The sequence below is a fragment of the Taudactylus pleione genome, unplaced genomic scaffold (assembly GCF_031769625.1).
Source record: "Taudactylus pleione unplaced genomic scaffold, aTauple2 ptg000095l, whole genome shotgun sequence".
In the NCBI taxonomy this organism is placed as follows: Eukaryota; Metazoa; Chordata; class Amphibia; order Anura; family Myobatrachidae; genus Taudactylus; species Taudactylus pleione.
The window spans coordinates 17,207,411-17,224,312 of record NW_028284497.1 but is presented as its reverse complement, the minus strand read 5'-3'; the positions used below and the strand labels follow the sequence as shown (position 1 = coordinate 17,224,312).

General features: G+C 44.6%; 1 protein-coding gene and 1 pseudogene across 2 annotated transcripts in view; both read right to left on the bottom strand.

The window, feature by feature from the left end:
* Positions 1-16,902, bottom strand: part of CDC42SE2 (CDC42 small effector 2) — a 151,429-nt gene that overhangs the window by 24,639 nt on the left and 109,888 nt on the right. For both annotated transcript variants that reach the window (XM_088470038.1, XM_088470036.1), the window contains exon 2: positions 2,487-2,756. In XM_088470038.1, the coding sequence (XP_088326164.1) occupies positions 2,487-2,540 (54 nt within the window). In that variant the 5' untranslated portion in view covers positions 2,541-2,756. The remainder of the gene's footprint in view (positions 1-2,486; positions 2,757-16,902) is intronic.
* Positions 2,701-11,638, bottom strand: LOC148526652 (uncharacterized; annotated as a pseudogene).

Sequence of the window (16,902 nt, the reverse complement as noted above, 5' to 3'; positions counted from 1 at the left end):
CCCACTCACTGGTCACTGCACTGGGTAGAGAAGGGTGCTAGCATCGTGCTGCTGAGTCTCACTAAGAGCCTAGGGCTGTGTGTATAATTATATCGATACACACACACACAGATATATCTATATATCTATAGATATATAGATATATCTATAGATACATACGCAAACAGATAGAGTATTCACATCACAATATTATTGAATATATATAATATATACATTATATAGCGCTGCAGGGATCCGGCACTCATGAATGAAAATGATTAATGAATCTGAAATTTGAAATGACAATGCTTTGCCCGAGCAGTTTTGTTACCTGTTTATAAGACCCTTGGAGTGCTACCTCTCCTCCTTGCCGATATATATATATCTGCTGGTGGGATGATCTGGTAGGGGGCACCAGCCAAAATTTTACCTACGGCACCAAATTAGCTGGGGCCGGCTGGGAGTAAAGTTTTATGACTAAAGTATTGCAGTGCCCTGCTCACCATAGCTTGTGGCATTAGGCAGCTGCCCAAAGCAGAACAATCTGCACACTTGTATATGTGCACTTATATACTGGGGACTGACCGATGCTGGTGTGTGGTTATGCAGATGCTTAGAAGAAACTTACTGAAAGAAGCTGTTGTGCATGAATAGCTTTATAATTTTCCATTTATGTTACTTTTCATTTCAGAGCCAACGCCTAAACATAACATCCTTTTCCTTTTTTTACTACATTGCTAGTGTAAGGGCTTGTACATGTAGGTGTTGAAAAACACAACTAGTTATAAATGTATACAAAACCTTGTACTTTGCTGTCACTTTAACAGAGATAGAAGTGAGTTCAAAGGGAGGGGGGGATTCAATGAGGCGCGATAGACTGCTTTTCACGAAAAACAGCGTATCGTGCAAATTTATACTTATCGTGCTATCCTTTTAGACGCAGTTTTCATTGGTGTGAATTTAAGACATGCAGTTTTCGCAACTAAGTTTTCACCACAGTAGGGATGGACATCGGAGGCCCGTCATCGAATGGTTGCCGTGCTTCCAACAACAAATCATGCCTTGCGATGGCAACTAGCCACCGCATCGCAAATATTCTATAGTATAACCATCGTGATGGTTATACTGCAGCCAGAAAAGGCGGTGGAACTTTTAGGAAAGGGATGGAGCCTCACCCAACTCTGCATGCACCCAGCATCTATTCTCCTGCTGCTTCCCCTCCACAGCCAACCATTGGATGGGCATGGAAAGCTGCATCCCATGGCTGGCAAACATCAAATTACCAGTAGAAAGTACTTCCATCAAATCAGAAACATCACAACATGGTCACTAACCATCGGCTTCCGATGTTCATCCCTACTCCTCAGCATGTGAAAAATTGTGGAAAATCCCTATTTTGAAGGTTTTTTTTTTTAAACATCTTTAAATTACACAAATAAATAAATACTTATAGGCATTTTTATGCACCCCCAATCTAAAAAAGACATTTTGTAAAAAAAAAAAAAAGTTTGCTTTCCATCATTATTTGACTGTTTTTGAGATATGCATAAAACAATAATTTTACATAAGTTAGGAACACCAAATACTTTTATTAGTGCCACTAATACACTTCTATATTGTTTTCCTACATGACTGCCTTTTTTGGGGGGGTACCGGTGGATTTTTCCCATTTTCACATTATATTTATTACAGGTAAGACCAGGAAGAATTTTCGTGCGAATGCCGCTGTGCAACGTTTGGAATTGAATTGCCCGAAAAACAGGTGCTCTCATAAATGCGATAAGCGAAATTCGCACGCAAAGTGTGCGAAAACTTAGCTTGCAAATAATGACTGCATCAAGGCTAAACAAATTCCTCCCAGTAGGTCTCAAAGCTTCCCTGCAGCTAAGTGCACTACGTATTTCTGATAAGCTATCCTTAGCTTGTGACCATTGCAAACATCGTGACCAGAGGTGAGTCTATTGGCCTTATTATGCCTATGGCCAAGCTTGTCCTGGAGACGAGATACAAAACAGACGCAAAGGATGTTCTCTTATACTTTGCAAAACAGAAAGTGGGCCAGCAAATGTAACATGAGAAAGCTCATCGTGTTGTTGACCTTGTGTGGAGGTGCTTCCTCCAACAGGGGTTTTCCTAGTAGAGACCACAAATTAGAGCTGCTGCCAAAGAGAAGAGGATATACCTTTACATAAGTTTTTATTTCCTAATGACAATGTTTTTCCTAGATTGATGGGATGTAACTAGCCCTGCTTTGCCAGGGAGCGGTCACACTGCACATGCAGGATTTAAGCCACAGTGATTGGCTCTGTTCCTTCTCCTAAGACCAGCTGTGTGTTCCCAACATAGCTTACACCATTGACATGCAACATCAACTTCTTAACTTACAAAACATACTGAAAAATAAAAAGGTATGCAATCTAATGCAGTAACTCCATTTGCTTGGTAGATTGAGTTGGCAAACACATCTATTGCAGAGCTTATAAAAACAACATTCAAAAGCTACTTACAGGCTGCGGCTGTTCTGCAATGCAGCAGTTGAAACACAACCAAAATTCACTCATTGCTAACAGTCCAAAGGCTATAGTGCAGTCAAAATGGTGACCGTCACACTACACAATCCCGGTGGACAGTACTTTAAAACTGTCCTCTGAATCCAATAAAAGTGCGTGTCCTTGGTGTAAAGTTTCCAATGTATGTCAGGTGGTCAAGAAAGGTGTATCCTCAGCGACTGGCTCCTGCATTGAGGAGATTGCCGGGCAGACTGTGCAGATAAAGATCTGAAAAGATAAAAGAAAAACTTTATCAATAAAGGTAGTCAATCATTTTGACAGGAGACAAAATATATTGTATGTGCTTGTTGTTTTTGATCCAGGTTTGTATATTTTTTTTTAAGGCTAAAAATGCTACTAATGTTTTTACTTTTAAAGGTGCATACACACGTAACGATTTTTTGAACGATTTAACTATAACGGCGTAGTTATCGTTCAATTGTTGAAAAAAATTTTCAGTTTCTGAGTTATAACGATGAACGATTATCGTTCATGCGCGTTCCTGTTTGTAGTTCATTCTGACTGACCAACTGAACGATTTTCATTAAGGGAAGTTCCAAAAATCATTTGTAGTTCAAAAAATTGTTCATTACAGATAATCTGACAGAAAATCTTTCATAAAATCATTGGTAACAAAATCGTTGTGTGTGTATGCAGCTTAAATCTTAAATACTAAAGAAAGCACTTCATAAAAGTACAAATGCGCGAAAACAAAAGTTAAATTCCATGTTTAAATACAGGTTGAGTCTCCCATATCCAAAATGCTTGGGACCAGGGGTATTTTGGATATCGGAATATTCCTTATTTTGGAATATTTGCATACCATTATCAAATATCTTGGGAATGGGACCCAAATCTAAACACAGAATGTTTTTGTGTTTTACATACACCTTATACACACGGCCTGCAGCTAATTTTCTACAATATTTTTAATAATTTTGTGCATCAAAAAAGTGTGTGTACATACATGAAATTCATGTGTTTCATATACACCTTATACGCACAGCCTGAAGGTTACTTTATACTATATTTTAATAATTTTGTGCCTTAAACAAAGTTTGTGTACAATGAACCATCAGAAGCAAAAGGTTTCAATATCTCAGTCATGCTAAAAATATTCAGTATTTCGGAATATTTGGATATGGGAGACTCAACCGGTATCAATGAGCTGGATTCACAAACATACAATCTATTCTCACACAGAGACCAGTTGATATGGAACCTTGAATTATTATCTTTTAAAAACATGTGGCATAGGTATAGTATGGCTGTAAAGGGGGGCATCCACTACACTATTTTAGCAGGCGATTGAACGATAACGACGTCGTTATTGTTCAATGGTTTAAAAATAGTTTATAAATCGTGCAGTGTTTGGTCGTTAACGATCAACGATGCGCGCTCCCGCTGGTCGTTTGATCGTCTCGTCAGTCGACTGAACATGCAGGTCAATTTCACTTTATCTATTAAAGATAGTTTGCAAATCGTTCAGACTGAAAGATAAAATTTCAAGGGAAAAAAATCAAGGGAAAATCGTTTAGAGATTGGACAGGGAGTAGATCGTCTAGTGGATGTGCCCCTTAACAGAGCTGCAACAACCTTGCCTAACTTGGCATTCAGAGCCAAGTTTTTCCACTTCGTAACAGACAGATGCGTTCTTATAGCATCTAATACAAAGATTGAAATCTATTGATTATTTACAAGGCAAAATCATCTTTAATTCTCTCTCATTATTTAATTTGCAAATAATAACTCTTCACATTCCGGAGGACAGCCAATACAAATAGCCGAGTGACAAGTCAACACTCAACAATGACACACTTGTAGTAGAATAGGGAACTTGCATTGCATGAATTTAGTTAAAACAGAGGTTTCCAAACTCTACCATTATAGTCCAGGTTTTAAGGATATCCATGCTTAAGTTCAGATGGTTAAACCAAATTGACTGAGGTAATAATTAAGCCACCTGTGCTTAAGCGTGGACCGTTATTGCAGAGTTTGAGAAACTCAGAGTTAACAATTTCACAAGCTTTTGTATGTGTTCTGGTAAAATAATTCTAATGCCACCTTTATAGTGGAAACTTTGATGAAGACAAGCCTTTCCCCATCCCCTTACCTGAGATGTGCGGTTTCCTCTCACTACACACCTACCATTGCATTGTAGAGTCGCTACCTATGTTTCCTATTATGTATGGTAGGACACACCCATAATACTGACAAAGCTCTGCACCGACAGCTTGAACTGAAACGCTTCATAAGGGAATGCACAAGATGTGAATGGAGGTAATGCTGGCAAGGATTTGTGGAGTGTTCTCCAAGTAAAATATCAGTGCCAGGTGAGTAGGCGCCTGGCAAAGTCTGTCTGCAAAAAAAACATCCTCAGCAAGTGTGATACTTGAGAAGGTGACATCATGACTAAGAAATATATAGGGGGAAGGTTTATATTTTTCAGAATGGCTCAGACTAGCTATGGTTGAATAGTTAATACACCTGATGCTGAAACACTTTCTCCAGTAGGAGAGATGAATAAATTGCATTAACATAAACCAGACAGAAAAAACAGTAGGCTTTTCCATGAAGATAGCCAATGTCAAATATATACAGCCTTCACCTTCCAAGGCATACCTTGGGGACAATGTAGGTCTTCATAATAACATGTCCCCTAAACCTACCCTGCAAATATAATTGTATTCTATTTAAAATGCTTCCCTTAAATATAGATTGACTAGCAACAAGTGACAAAGTATTAGGTACTTGCATAAAGGAGATAACCTACTCTCAGCTGAAAGTAGCACTTCCGCTAGCCTGTTTTAGCGGGGCGCGGCGCCCTGCCCTCCTTCTGGAGGGCAAAAAGCACCCTGCCCTCCAGGAGGAGGGCAAAAAGTGCCCTGCCCTTACAGCCTGCGGGTGCCGTTCTCACCCGCGGGACGCAGTGTCCCGCGGGTGGAGAAACATGCGGTGACCCGGTCACCGCCGGAGAATAGACGCCGGGCGCATGCGCCCGGCATATATTCTCCCTTTCTGCAGCGCTTGGGGGCTGCCCGGCATGTCCGTAAGCGCCGGGCACGCCCCCAAGTATGACGAAAAGGGAACGAGTCTTATAGACACGCCCCCTTTTCATGACCACACCCACTTTTCGGGCGCGCTCGAGGTTGCCCTCTCTAGCTCCGGCGCCCTGCCTGCCGCCGGAGCTAGAGTGAACACTATGAAAGCAAAGATTCCAATATTTACAATTTGATCTTCACACACACCCCCAACAGCTCTGCTATCACATGCCGCCCATTACAGGGGCTGAAAGGACTAATTACTGCTTCTGACATACAGTATTGTATACAGCAAGGGTAGCCCGCCTCAGTCCTCAAGAGTTACGGACAGGTCACGTTTTCCAGATCGCCTAGCTGGTGCACAGGTGTATTCATTACTCACAAACACATTTGAAAAGATCCACAGGTGGAGATAATTATTTAACTTGTGATTCTGTGAGGAGACCTGAAAAATATGCACTGTTGGTAGCTCACCTGGACCCTGGTATACACAAAATAAGCAGTTTTATTTCTATAAATTAACTGGGTCAGGTGAAAAGCAGGGGGATTCTAGGTGCTTATTATAATACTAATTAAAGGCAATGATTTCCACAACCACGTAACATATAGCAGCCTTTCCGGAGGATAACCAATACTCCAAAAGAAAAACTGTGTACAATATGTGAGAACCAGCGCTAGATAAAATTTAAATATATGTAATCATTTTCATTATAACATTGGTCCAAATCTGTGGGCCTGATTCAGTAAGGATCGCAACAGCGATTACCCTTGCTGTTTCACCCCGAAAATGGGTTTTTGGTACCTACCGGTAAATCCTTTTCTCTGATTCCACAGGGGACACTGGAGGTGCTTACGCTGGGGTATAGAGGCGTTAGCTGGAACTTTAAAATTTAGAAGTGTAAAGCTCCTCCCCCTCTATGCCCCACCAGCCCTCAGTTTAGAAAATGAAGACCGAGAGGAGGTGGAGAACAAGCGGAGTGAAAAGGAGAGAAGAAGACACAATAACTGAATCATACAACATACAGAACAAAACCAAACAGGCAGGCATAGAGCGCAGAGGTGGGCGTCCAGTGTCCCCTGTGGAATCAGAGAAAAGGATTTACTGGTAGGTACCAAAATCCCATTTTCGCTTTCATCCACTAGGGGACACTGGAAATGCTTACGCTGGGGACGTCCCAAAGTTATCCCCACGGGCGTGAGTGCTCTGTGGCGCCTGCAGAACAAGGCGGCCAAAACGGGACGCCGAAGAGGCAAACGTATCAAATTTGTAAAACTTGACAAACGTGTGAACTGAAGACCAAGTGGCCGCACGACAATTGTGGCGTAGATGCTCCTCTACCGGCCGCCCATGACGCACCCACTGAACGTGTGGAATGAGCCGAAATTGATGAAGGAGGCCGACGGTTAGCACTAACAGAAGCTTGATGAATAGTCAGCCGGATCCAACGTGCTAAAGTCTGCTTAGACGCTGGCCAACCCCTCCGAACCGCATCATAGAGGACAAAAAGCGACTCCGACTTACGAAGGGAAGCAGTCCTGTCAACATAGATGCGGAGAGCCCTAATCACATCCAAGGTAGAAGAACCAGAGTCCTCCACCAACGATGGTACCACAATAGGCTGATTGATATGGAAACCCGACACGACCTTAGGAAGGCAGGCGGCTATCGTCCGGAGTTCCGCTCTATCCATATGAAAAACTAGGTAAGAAGGTTTATAGGAAATTCCGAAACCCTACGAGCCGAAGCGAGAGCCAGGAGGATTACCGTCTTCCAAGATAGGTACTTAAGATCAAACTCCTCCAAAGGTTCAAACCTGGCCGACTGAAGGAACAGAAGAACTAGATTAAGATCCCATGGATCAATTGGATGTACAAAAGGAGGTTGCACGCGCAAGACCCCTTGAAGAAACGTCTGCACCTCAGGAATGAGGGCCAATTTTCTTTGAAGAAAATGGAAAGGGCAGAAACCTGCACCTTTAAGGTTCCCAGACGAAGGCCAGAATCCAGACCCGTCTGAAGGAAAAGGAGAAACCAGGATAAGCGAAAGGTCCTAGACGGAAGATCCCGACTGGAACACCATGAGATATAAGCACGCCAGATGCAATGATAATGCGCAGCCGAAACTGGCTTCCTGGCGCGTAGCATGGTGGGAATAACCGCGTCTGGGATACCTCTACGTCTTAGGATATCGGTTTCAAGAGCCATCCCGTTAAACGTAGCTGCGCTAAGTTGGGGTGTATGAAAGAGCCCTGCTGTAGAAGATTCAGGCGCAGAGGAAGGGGCCACGGATCATCTGCTAATAGGGACCGAAGGTCCGAGAACCAACTTCTCCGAGGCCAGTTCGGGGCCACGAGAATTACCTTGGCTGACTCCTGTTTTATTCTTTTTAGAAGACGAGGAAGAAGTGGAATCGGAGGGAAAAGGTAAACGAAGTCGTAGGTCCACGGACTTGTCAGAGCGTCTACTGCTTCCGCCTGCGGATCTCGAGTTCTTGACACGTATACTGGAAGCTGACGATTCAATCGTGACGCCATGAGATCCACCTGAGGACATCCCCATCGACGTATCAGCGCGTTGAACACTTCTGGATGAAGCTTCCATTCCCAGGGATGGACATCCTGTAGACTTAGGTAATCTGCTTCCCAGTTGTCCACACCCGGAATGAATACCGCTGACAGGATTATTGACTGATTCTCGGCCCACCGGAGGATCCAAGTTACCTCTCGCATAGCCATGCGACTCCGAGTCCCTCCTTGGCGATTGATGTAAGCGACAGCCGTCGCGTTGTCGGACTGAACTCTTACCGGACGAGCGTTTAGCAACTCTGTTGCCTCTATCAGAGCATTGTAAATCGCTCTGAGTTCCAACACATTTATGGGCCACTTCTGTTCTAGAGGGGATCATCGACCCTGAAAGTGATAATCGAGGACTACTGCGCCCCATCCTCGAAGGCTGGCATCCGTGGTTATGTTGATCCAGTCCCACATTCCGAACAGTTTTCCCGCTAGCAGATTTCTGGATTGTGTCCACCAAAGAAGGGCTACTCTGGTAACCGGGCTCAGACGGATCTGTCGATGTAGGAACAGATGAGACCCTGACCCCTGTGCTAACAGGTCCAGCTGAAACACCCTGGAGTGGAACCGGCCGAACTGTAGTGAGTCGAAAGCAGCTACCATTTTCCCCAAGAGACGCAGACAAAGAAGCATTGACACAGTCTTTGTTTTGAGGACCAGCTGAACTAACAGTCGGATATCCTTGGCCTTGTCTGTTGGAAGAAAAATCCTCTGAGATTTCGTATCCAATATCATGCCCAGAAATAAAAGTTTCTGGGATGGATTGAGATTCGACTTCTTGAAGTTGATTATCCAACCATGTTGGATTAGAATGTGATATGTCAGTAAGGCATGATCTGATAGAAGAGGCACTGATGGAGCCTTGAGTAACAGATCGTCCAAATAAGGTATTATGGGCCTGATTCAGAGCCGGACGCTATTTGCGGACTCTCGTTCATAAAAAGGGGCTGGCTATTTAAATTAAGCGCTCGCTCTTTGCGGTCTGTTGACGCCTCTATGTCTGAACCAGCGAACAAAACATGCGCTCACTATTTAGGAAAAAACGCTCCCCTGGCCGCTCGCATCCTACGTCATCTCCGCTATTTATTTGATTAATCGAGTACATCGAAAGGCGTGTGAACTGCTCGCAGTGCTTGTGGTTGGATTTTCCTACCGCAATCATGCGAGCAGTTCAGGCTAAAAGACAACCAAGTGACGTGGTCGATGACGCTGCTTTGTTAATTAAGCACACCCTTAAAACACCCGTTTTGACCGTTTGGCACACCTGCGTTCGGATCTTCACTCCCCGTTTTCAAGCACCTTCCCCTGTTACCACCCACAAACGCCTCATTCTGTCACTCAAATTAGTAGGCATTCGCTATTTTGCGAGCACACGATTTTCGACCGCACTGACTGGTTCGCGCATGTGTACTAAAACCCATACGCATGCGCAGATGTGCGAACATCGCTCAGAGCGAACGAGCGGCCGCTTACGAGCGGCTCTGAATCAGGCCCTATGTTCACACCTGATGACCGAAGGAGAGCGATCATGACTGACATGAGTTTGGTGAAGATGTGGGGACCCGAGGATAACCCGAACGGCAATGTCCGAAATTGAAAATGGTCCTTCAAAATGGCAAAACGCAGAAAAGCCTGGTGTGGTTCCCAAATGGGAACATGGAGATATGCGTCCTTGATATCCAGGGATACTAGTAACTCCCCTGGTTCCAAGCTCGCTATTACTGACTTTAGAGTCTCCATCTTGAAACGATACATCTTCAGATACCGGTTCAAAGACTTTAGGTTTAAGATGGGCCTGACCGAGCCATCCGGCTTGGGTACTACAAACAGGTTTGAGTAAAACCCCATACCTCGTTGAAGTTCCGGAACTGGATCTAACACAGAAGATACTACTAGAGACTGGATAGCCACCTGTAGAACCTTGGCTCTTTCTGCCTGTATTGGTAGACTTGTAGTGAAGAACCGAGGTGGAGGGGAGGTCTCGAAATCTATTCGGTACCCCAGGGTAATTAGTCTTCGGATCCATGGTTCTGTAGAAGTCTGGTTCCAAACTTGTTGAAATCTTTGCAGACGGCCTCCCACTGCAGATGGTCCCAGGTGGGATGGAAGACCGTCATGCCACTTGTTTCTCAGCTGGTTTAGGCTCTGGTCTACGAGCAACCGTGTGTGGACGACCTCTACCTCTGCCACCTCTTGGTTGCGTGGGCGCACCTCTGGTCCTACCACGAAAGGAATGTGGCGCCCAAAAGGAATTACACGAAGGTCCCGTGTAAATTCTTCTGGGAGCCGGTGCAGCTGACGGGAGGAAGGAAGACTTACCCCCTGTGGCTTGGGATATCCATTTGTCTAATTCCGGCCCGAACAGCATGTCGCCAGTGAATGGTAGACTTTCCACCGCACGCTTGGATTCTGCGTCCGCTTGCCAAGCGCGTAGCCAGAGGGCTCTGCGGGCAGAAATCGCCGAAGCAGATATGCGAGCACTAATCTGACTGATATCCTTTGAAGCTTCTCCCATGTAAACTGCAGATTCACGGATGTGTTCTGCTAGTAGAAGTAACTCTGCTCTGGAATTACCTGAGTCCAATCCTGTAATCAATTGATCGGCCCAGGAAACCACAGCCTTGTTAACCCAAGCGGTAACAAGTGTGGGCCTGAGTTGAGCACCCGCTGCTGTATAAATAGATCTTAGCGTTGTCTCCAACTTACGATCCGACGGATCTTTTAGAACTGTAGCTCCCGGTACTGGGAGTGCTGTTTTCTTTGAGAGACGGGAGACAGAAGCATCTACTGGAGGAGGGGTTTACCACTTTTCCATCATGGATGAAGGAAAAGGGTAACTAGATGAAAACCGGCGCGGAATCTGGAACCTCTTATCCGGCTGTTTCCAAGCTACCGAGAGCTGTTGCTGAAGTTGCTGCGAGAACGGAAAAACTGCAGAGCTCTTCGGTTGTTCGTTAAATAATTCAAACTCCTGTGATGGAGGAATTATATCCTCAGGTAAATTGAGAGTCTTTCTGACCGCCAAAATTAAAGATTCCACCCCGGGAGAGGTGGACTCTAACTCCTGAGGGGTATCGTCCTGTAATGCAACCTCCAATTCCCCTTCTTCGGTATCCTCCATAGCGAAAAATTCTTTGTCCGACTCCTCTGACTGGAGAACAGTCGTCAGAGTACGCTTCGGTCTCTGGTAGGAAGTGGAGGGTGCGGATGCTGCAGTGCCCATAACCTGTACCAAGGTGTCTAGAGACTTGGATAGCCCCGCCACCCAGGGAGGTTGAGACTTACGTGCCTCAGCTAACTCTGACGTTAAGTCTGACATAACTCCTACCATGTCAGCGGCCCATGGCGGAGCAACTGAGTCAGGAATAGCCATCGGTGGATCAATTGTTATACAAGCATCACATAACGTGGACCCAGTGGCGTGCGGCTTAGATAGTTTGTGGTTACATTTAGAACAGACAAACATCTTTTGAGCAGCTTTTGTTTTGTTCGACATGGATAAACAACAGTCACCCAGACACAATAGACACAGCAGTGATTTGAAATAAAACAGAAGGCTGGTTGGGACACAGAGGAAGAGGTACCCCCTCCCACAGATTAGATTCCCTGCACTGACACCCCAGTGTTACTCACAGCCTCTTGCCAGGGATGTAGACAGGAGAATCAGCCTTCAGCCTTTGCCTGCACACTACCTGTAGTGGAGAGATGCAGGCAAACAACAGGTTAAACGCAGCCCCCACGCTGCTGTAACAGCCACTGCCGCGTTAATTAGACCAGGGAGCCGGCGCTATTAGGCTCCGCCCCCTTTCTCTCAAGTCCGAGGGACTGTAAAATGGCTGCAGTTACCACCTCCCCCCCGCGCTAGCCCCGCTGAGGAGCCGCTAGCCGTGCTCATCAGCGGGGAGAAGCATAATCATCGAGCATCGCTTAAAGCGCTCTCTGAAGCCAGCGCTGGCGGCAGGGCAGGAGTCGGGGAAAGTGCAAGTGATCTGTACTCACTGCGCTCCCCTCTGGACGGCTCCTCTGATCACCACTTCTCCTCCCTGCTTCCTGGAGGCAGTCTGTGCTGTGTGTGTGTGTGGCAGTAAGGAGCTGTCAAATGCTTTTGGTGAAGCACTGCACACTCCTTCCTGTAACCCAGGAGGTTAACAGGGTGCCAGTAACCCGGACCCCACCTTTATAGAGGTGGCGAAGGGTACTAGAAAAATAATGTAAAAGATGTTTTAAAATAATAAAACAAAAGATAAATAATAGTGTAAAATAAAATAAAATGTGACAGCACAGCAGATTGTGACCAGCTCCGATGGCACATTTTCCAAACTGAGGGCTGGTGGGGCATAGAGGGGGAGGAGCTTCACGCTTCTAAATTTTAAAGTGCCAGCTCCAGCTAACCCCTCTATACCCCAGCGTAAGCACCTCCAGTGTCCCCTAGTGGATGAAAGAGAAAATATGCTAATGATTGAAATCGCAAAGCCATCGCAGCCATACATAAGGACGCCCACTTTACCTTATACACATCTGTAATATTTGCAAGTCTGCAAAACCATCGTTAACATCGAGTACCATCGCAGCCTCACGCACTTGCACAAGCTCTGACCTTACCCAGGAATTGCTAACCTCATCGCACGCAGTGAAAGCCCAAGCTGCATATGGCATCGCAACGGCTAATTTATGCACTCCCGTTTCACAGAACTCCCCCACCTCCCCGTCACCCTCCCCATATGGCCTCTTCCTGTCAATCACTCTGCGATGGGTCTGTGTAGTCACAGTGATTGCAGTCCCGATTGCAGTGGAGTGTTCACGCACGCGCACTGTGATGCTTATGCAAAACACAACAATCGGTCGATTGCGTGTGTAATCGCAGTTGCGATCGGTAATGAATCAGGCCCTATAACATTTCTTATAATTTTATTACAAGCAATTAAAAAGCGGAATCCTGCTAAATAAGCACCTTCATGTAGTTAAAGTTCCACAAGTGTTTCAGGCATTTATGAGAGGAGGAGGAGGAGATTACCCTGCGGCGTTACAGATTATATTCAGGACCTGAATTAAATATGATTAGATTTCACAGGATTTATTGGTGCATATTTATTTTCTCATTAAATTCCCCACACAACCATTAACCGAATTCTGCATATTAGAAGCACGTGTGACACAACAGATCACTTCTCAAACAATCGCAGATCTACAAATTTTGTTCTGTATACTTCGTAGCTTTAACCCCCCCCCCTACCCGCCTTTGACTCATGTAATAATAAACGAAAATAAAACACTAAAAAAGCCCTTAATATATCTGTAGACAAACCGAAGCAGGACGACAAAGTATAAAGGTGCGGCAAGAGCTACAATAAGAGAATATAACATAACTAGGTCAGAGGGTGGACAGGAAATTAATCTACTTTTCCTTATGTCAGATGATATCTAGATTCTGTTGCCTCAAGTATTAAATAAGGAATGTGTTTGCAAAATGCTGAGGAGTGGTTTTTTCCTGCCTCCACATACTTCTTTTAATGATAAAATGTGATTTTTTTTTTGTTTTATAGGTGGCCAAAATGAATTGCAACATTTAAAAAAAAAAAAAAGATAAAAAACTATTGACTTACTAACAGTGCAACAGTACACAAGTGCAGTAAGCCTGCAGTACCACCTAGTAAAATATTTTACTGCCTGGCTACAAACTAACCATTGAAATGAGCGAAATTATGCGAAGGGGGCAGCACTGCAGTGGGTGGCTCACCTAGACGGTTGTTCAGCTTTAACCCACAGCAAATGGTAGTGGAGATTGATTAAAGCCTGATAGTCCATGTCTACATCTATTACCAAGTAGGCCCCAATGAATTTTTAAGGAAATATTTACACAATATATAAATATGTACTACTTCTGTGCATTACCTAAAATACGGAATCGCTATGAAATACCGACAGCTGCATAGCCGTTGGTTCTCATACAGATGCTGAAAGCCTGAAGGTTCAAAAGGTCCCTACCATAGGTGGTAGCAGGGTAACCCTCCTCTGCCCCCCAAACCCTCTTTTGGTGGTGCCTAACCCTAAAACTTCCTGGGTGGTGCCAAACCCTAAGACCCCCCGGAGGTGCCTGAATCTAACTCCCCCTCCCTAAACCTAGCCTTCCCTTCCACTGTTGGGATCCCGGCCAATAAAATACAGTAGTATGCACTAATTTTGTAGTAGGTAGATGACAGTTTAAGGCTCACTTGTGTGAGGTTCACATTCAAACCTGCACTTAGCCCACACATGACAATACATGTGCCATTGCTTGCAGAGCAGCATTACAGAAATGACGTTGCAAATTAATCAGTAAAAAAACAAATGCATCAGACAGGTTAACCTATCCATACAAGGAGAGTGCATGTTAATACAGGCAACACTAGTTTCTATTTCCTTTCCCATACTTGCAATTAACCGAAACCAGATCCTAAACTGTATAATTTGCACCAGCTTACGGACAGTCCATTGCAGCCTAAAGGCTTGTATCCACTAAACGATAAAGTGGAGGATTTGAACAATAACTTTATCGTTCATCGCCCACAATATCGTTCAGTGTGTATGCTGCCAATGACAAGCAATGCGTGCTCCCGTTATCTTTCATTGCCCGTACTTGCAGGGTAACCTGACAATATCGTCAAGTTCTGCAAGTACGGGGGATGAGGGAGGCTGCCGGCACTGAACGATAGCATTAACGATATAGTTCAGTGTGGATGCTCAATGACATTGAGCCCGGCACTGCAGGAAAAACACTAGACGATATCACTCAGAGAGCATATCGTGGGGTCTTCAACCTTTGGCCCTCTAGCTGCTGTGGAACTAATACACCCCAGCATGCCCTGCCACCGTTTTTATATAACAGCATGCTAAAACTGTGGCAGGGCATCCTGGGATCTGTAGTTCCACAGCAGCTGGAGGGCCAAAGGTTGAAGACCCATGGTAGATACGTGCCTTAAGAAGGGTGAACAGAACTGAAATGAACTGGTCGACCTAACATTTGCAACACTGTATTAACGAGGATCATTGGGGGGAATTCAATTCAGTGCGCTGTTGATAGCGCTGGGAGGGAGCACCCGGCGCTAATCAATTCAGCGAGATGTTTAGTTCGATAGTTAGAAGTTAAGTCGGAGAATGCTGGTTCTCATGACTTAACCTGGGTGTACAGTTGCGGGAACCAGCATTCTCTGACTAAAGTGCCGGCCGCGAGGCTTTTAGAGCCGCGCTAAGCCGGAAAGCAGCCTCGCGGCCGGCACTTTAGTTGGATTTTTCCTTGCATCAGGAGTGTGCGAGAAGAAATTAGTCGGACTAAACAGCGCGCTGAATTGAATAGCTCCACTAGTTCCCTCCAGTCGCTACGCTATCAACAGCGCACTGAATAAAATTCCCCCCATTTTGTACAAATGCTTGAAAGTTACACACATATTCTTCCACTATGGGCTCCGACTAGAAGGTTAAGCCATTGTTTAAGTTGCAGATTAGCTTGTAAGTGGGGAAATTTGAGAGAACATACAGATGTGTCCTCAAACATCTAGCCTCAATACGCATGCAGTGCGACTTGCCTGATGTGAGTGAGCCGCCAGGTCCTGTGCTACCCTGCTAGCGTCTGGCATCTTTTTGATGTATCTAAGTCACAATGTAATGTGATGAGGACGCACCAGCAGCATGTGCTGATTAATGTTATATGTGACACTTGTATATCTGTGTCACCTGAGACTGTATATGAACCACAATGGAACGCGGAATTAAAAAAGCTGCGGCCGCTACATTGTAGCACTACGTATACAGATTAAGAGACTCAGTCGCACTCATATATAAAAATGTCACATATCAAATTAATCAGCACAGTCTGCTGTCCTATTCGCATCACATTGCGACAGACATTTTCCGCAGGAAAAAAAAACGCAGAAAAGACGCCCGGCGCTAGCAGAGTCTCACGGGACCTGTCACGCCGAGAGGGGCTTTGTAGCGCGACTTCAGCAAAGATGTATAAGGATACATCTGTATGAGTAGCTCTGAGCAGCAAGTGGTGTCACAAGTGAGGGACGTATAGGAGCATATCAGGATGAGTGATCTGGTGCTATCAGAATTGTCTTGGCTGTATTCAGCACTGAGATTAGGGGGTAAAGTGTCACCCATTTGATGTATATCCCTGATGTATAGTATCTAGTTGCATGATCCAGTGACTGAAAAAAAACAATGGTTATAATGTTATTAGAAATGTAATGCCCAACCATAAAAGGATATATGGTGCTAAGTGCATGATATATTAAATAGAACAAGCAACTGCTGTATATGAATTACAGATGATTTATCTGATCGTTTTCTCTTCACAGAAATATGTTGTATGAATCAGACAGAAGTGAATTGCTGCACTGTTAATCTCTGAGAGAACAGCACTGAATATATAATGTGCATGGAGGTGAAAGAATCCCTCACATTGCCAACCAAAATCTGTTTCATGGATCTAAAAGCTAGAAGAAAGTACTGTATAGAAGCCTTCTGCTGGGAGGATATCCATGTTTCCATGTAGAAAAACATAAAAATAAGGATCTTTATACAAATCTGAAGCGTTCTGACAAAATGTGAGGACTCAAGATTAAAACACATGAGTTCATGTAGGAGCTTATTTTAAGCAAATGCCAAGTGTCTTCCTTATATGTATATCTAATAAGGATACTTCAGAGTTGATAACCATCATGACATCCAGGACTGGGCATTTCTCCAACACTTCCTGGTTCTCCTCATCTTCCCAAGAAC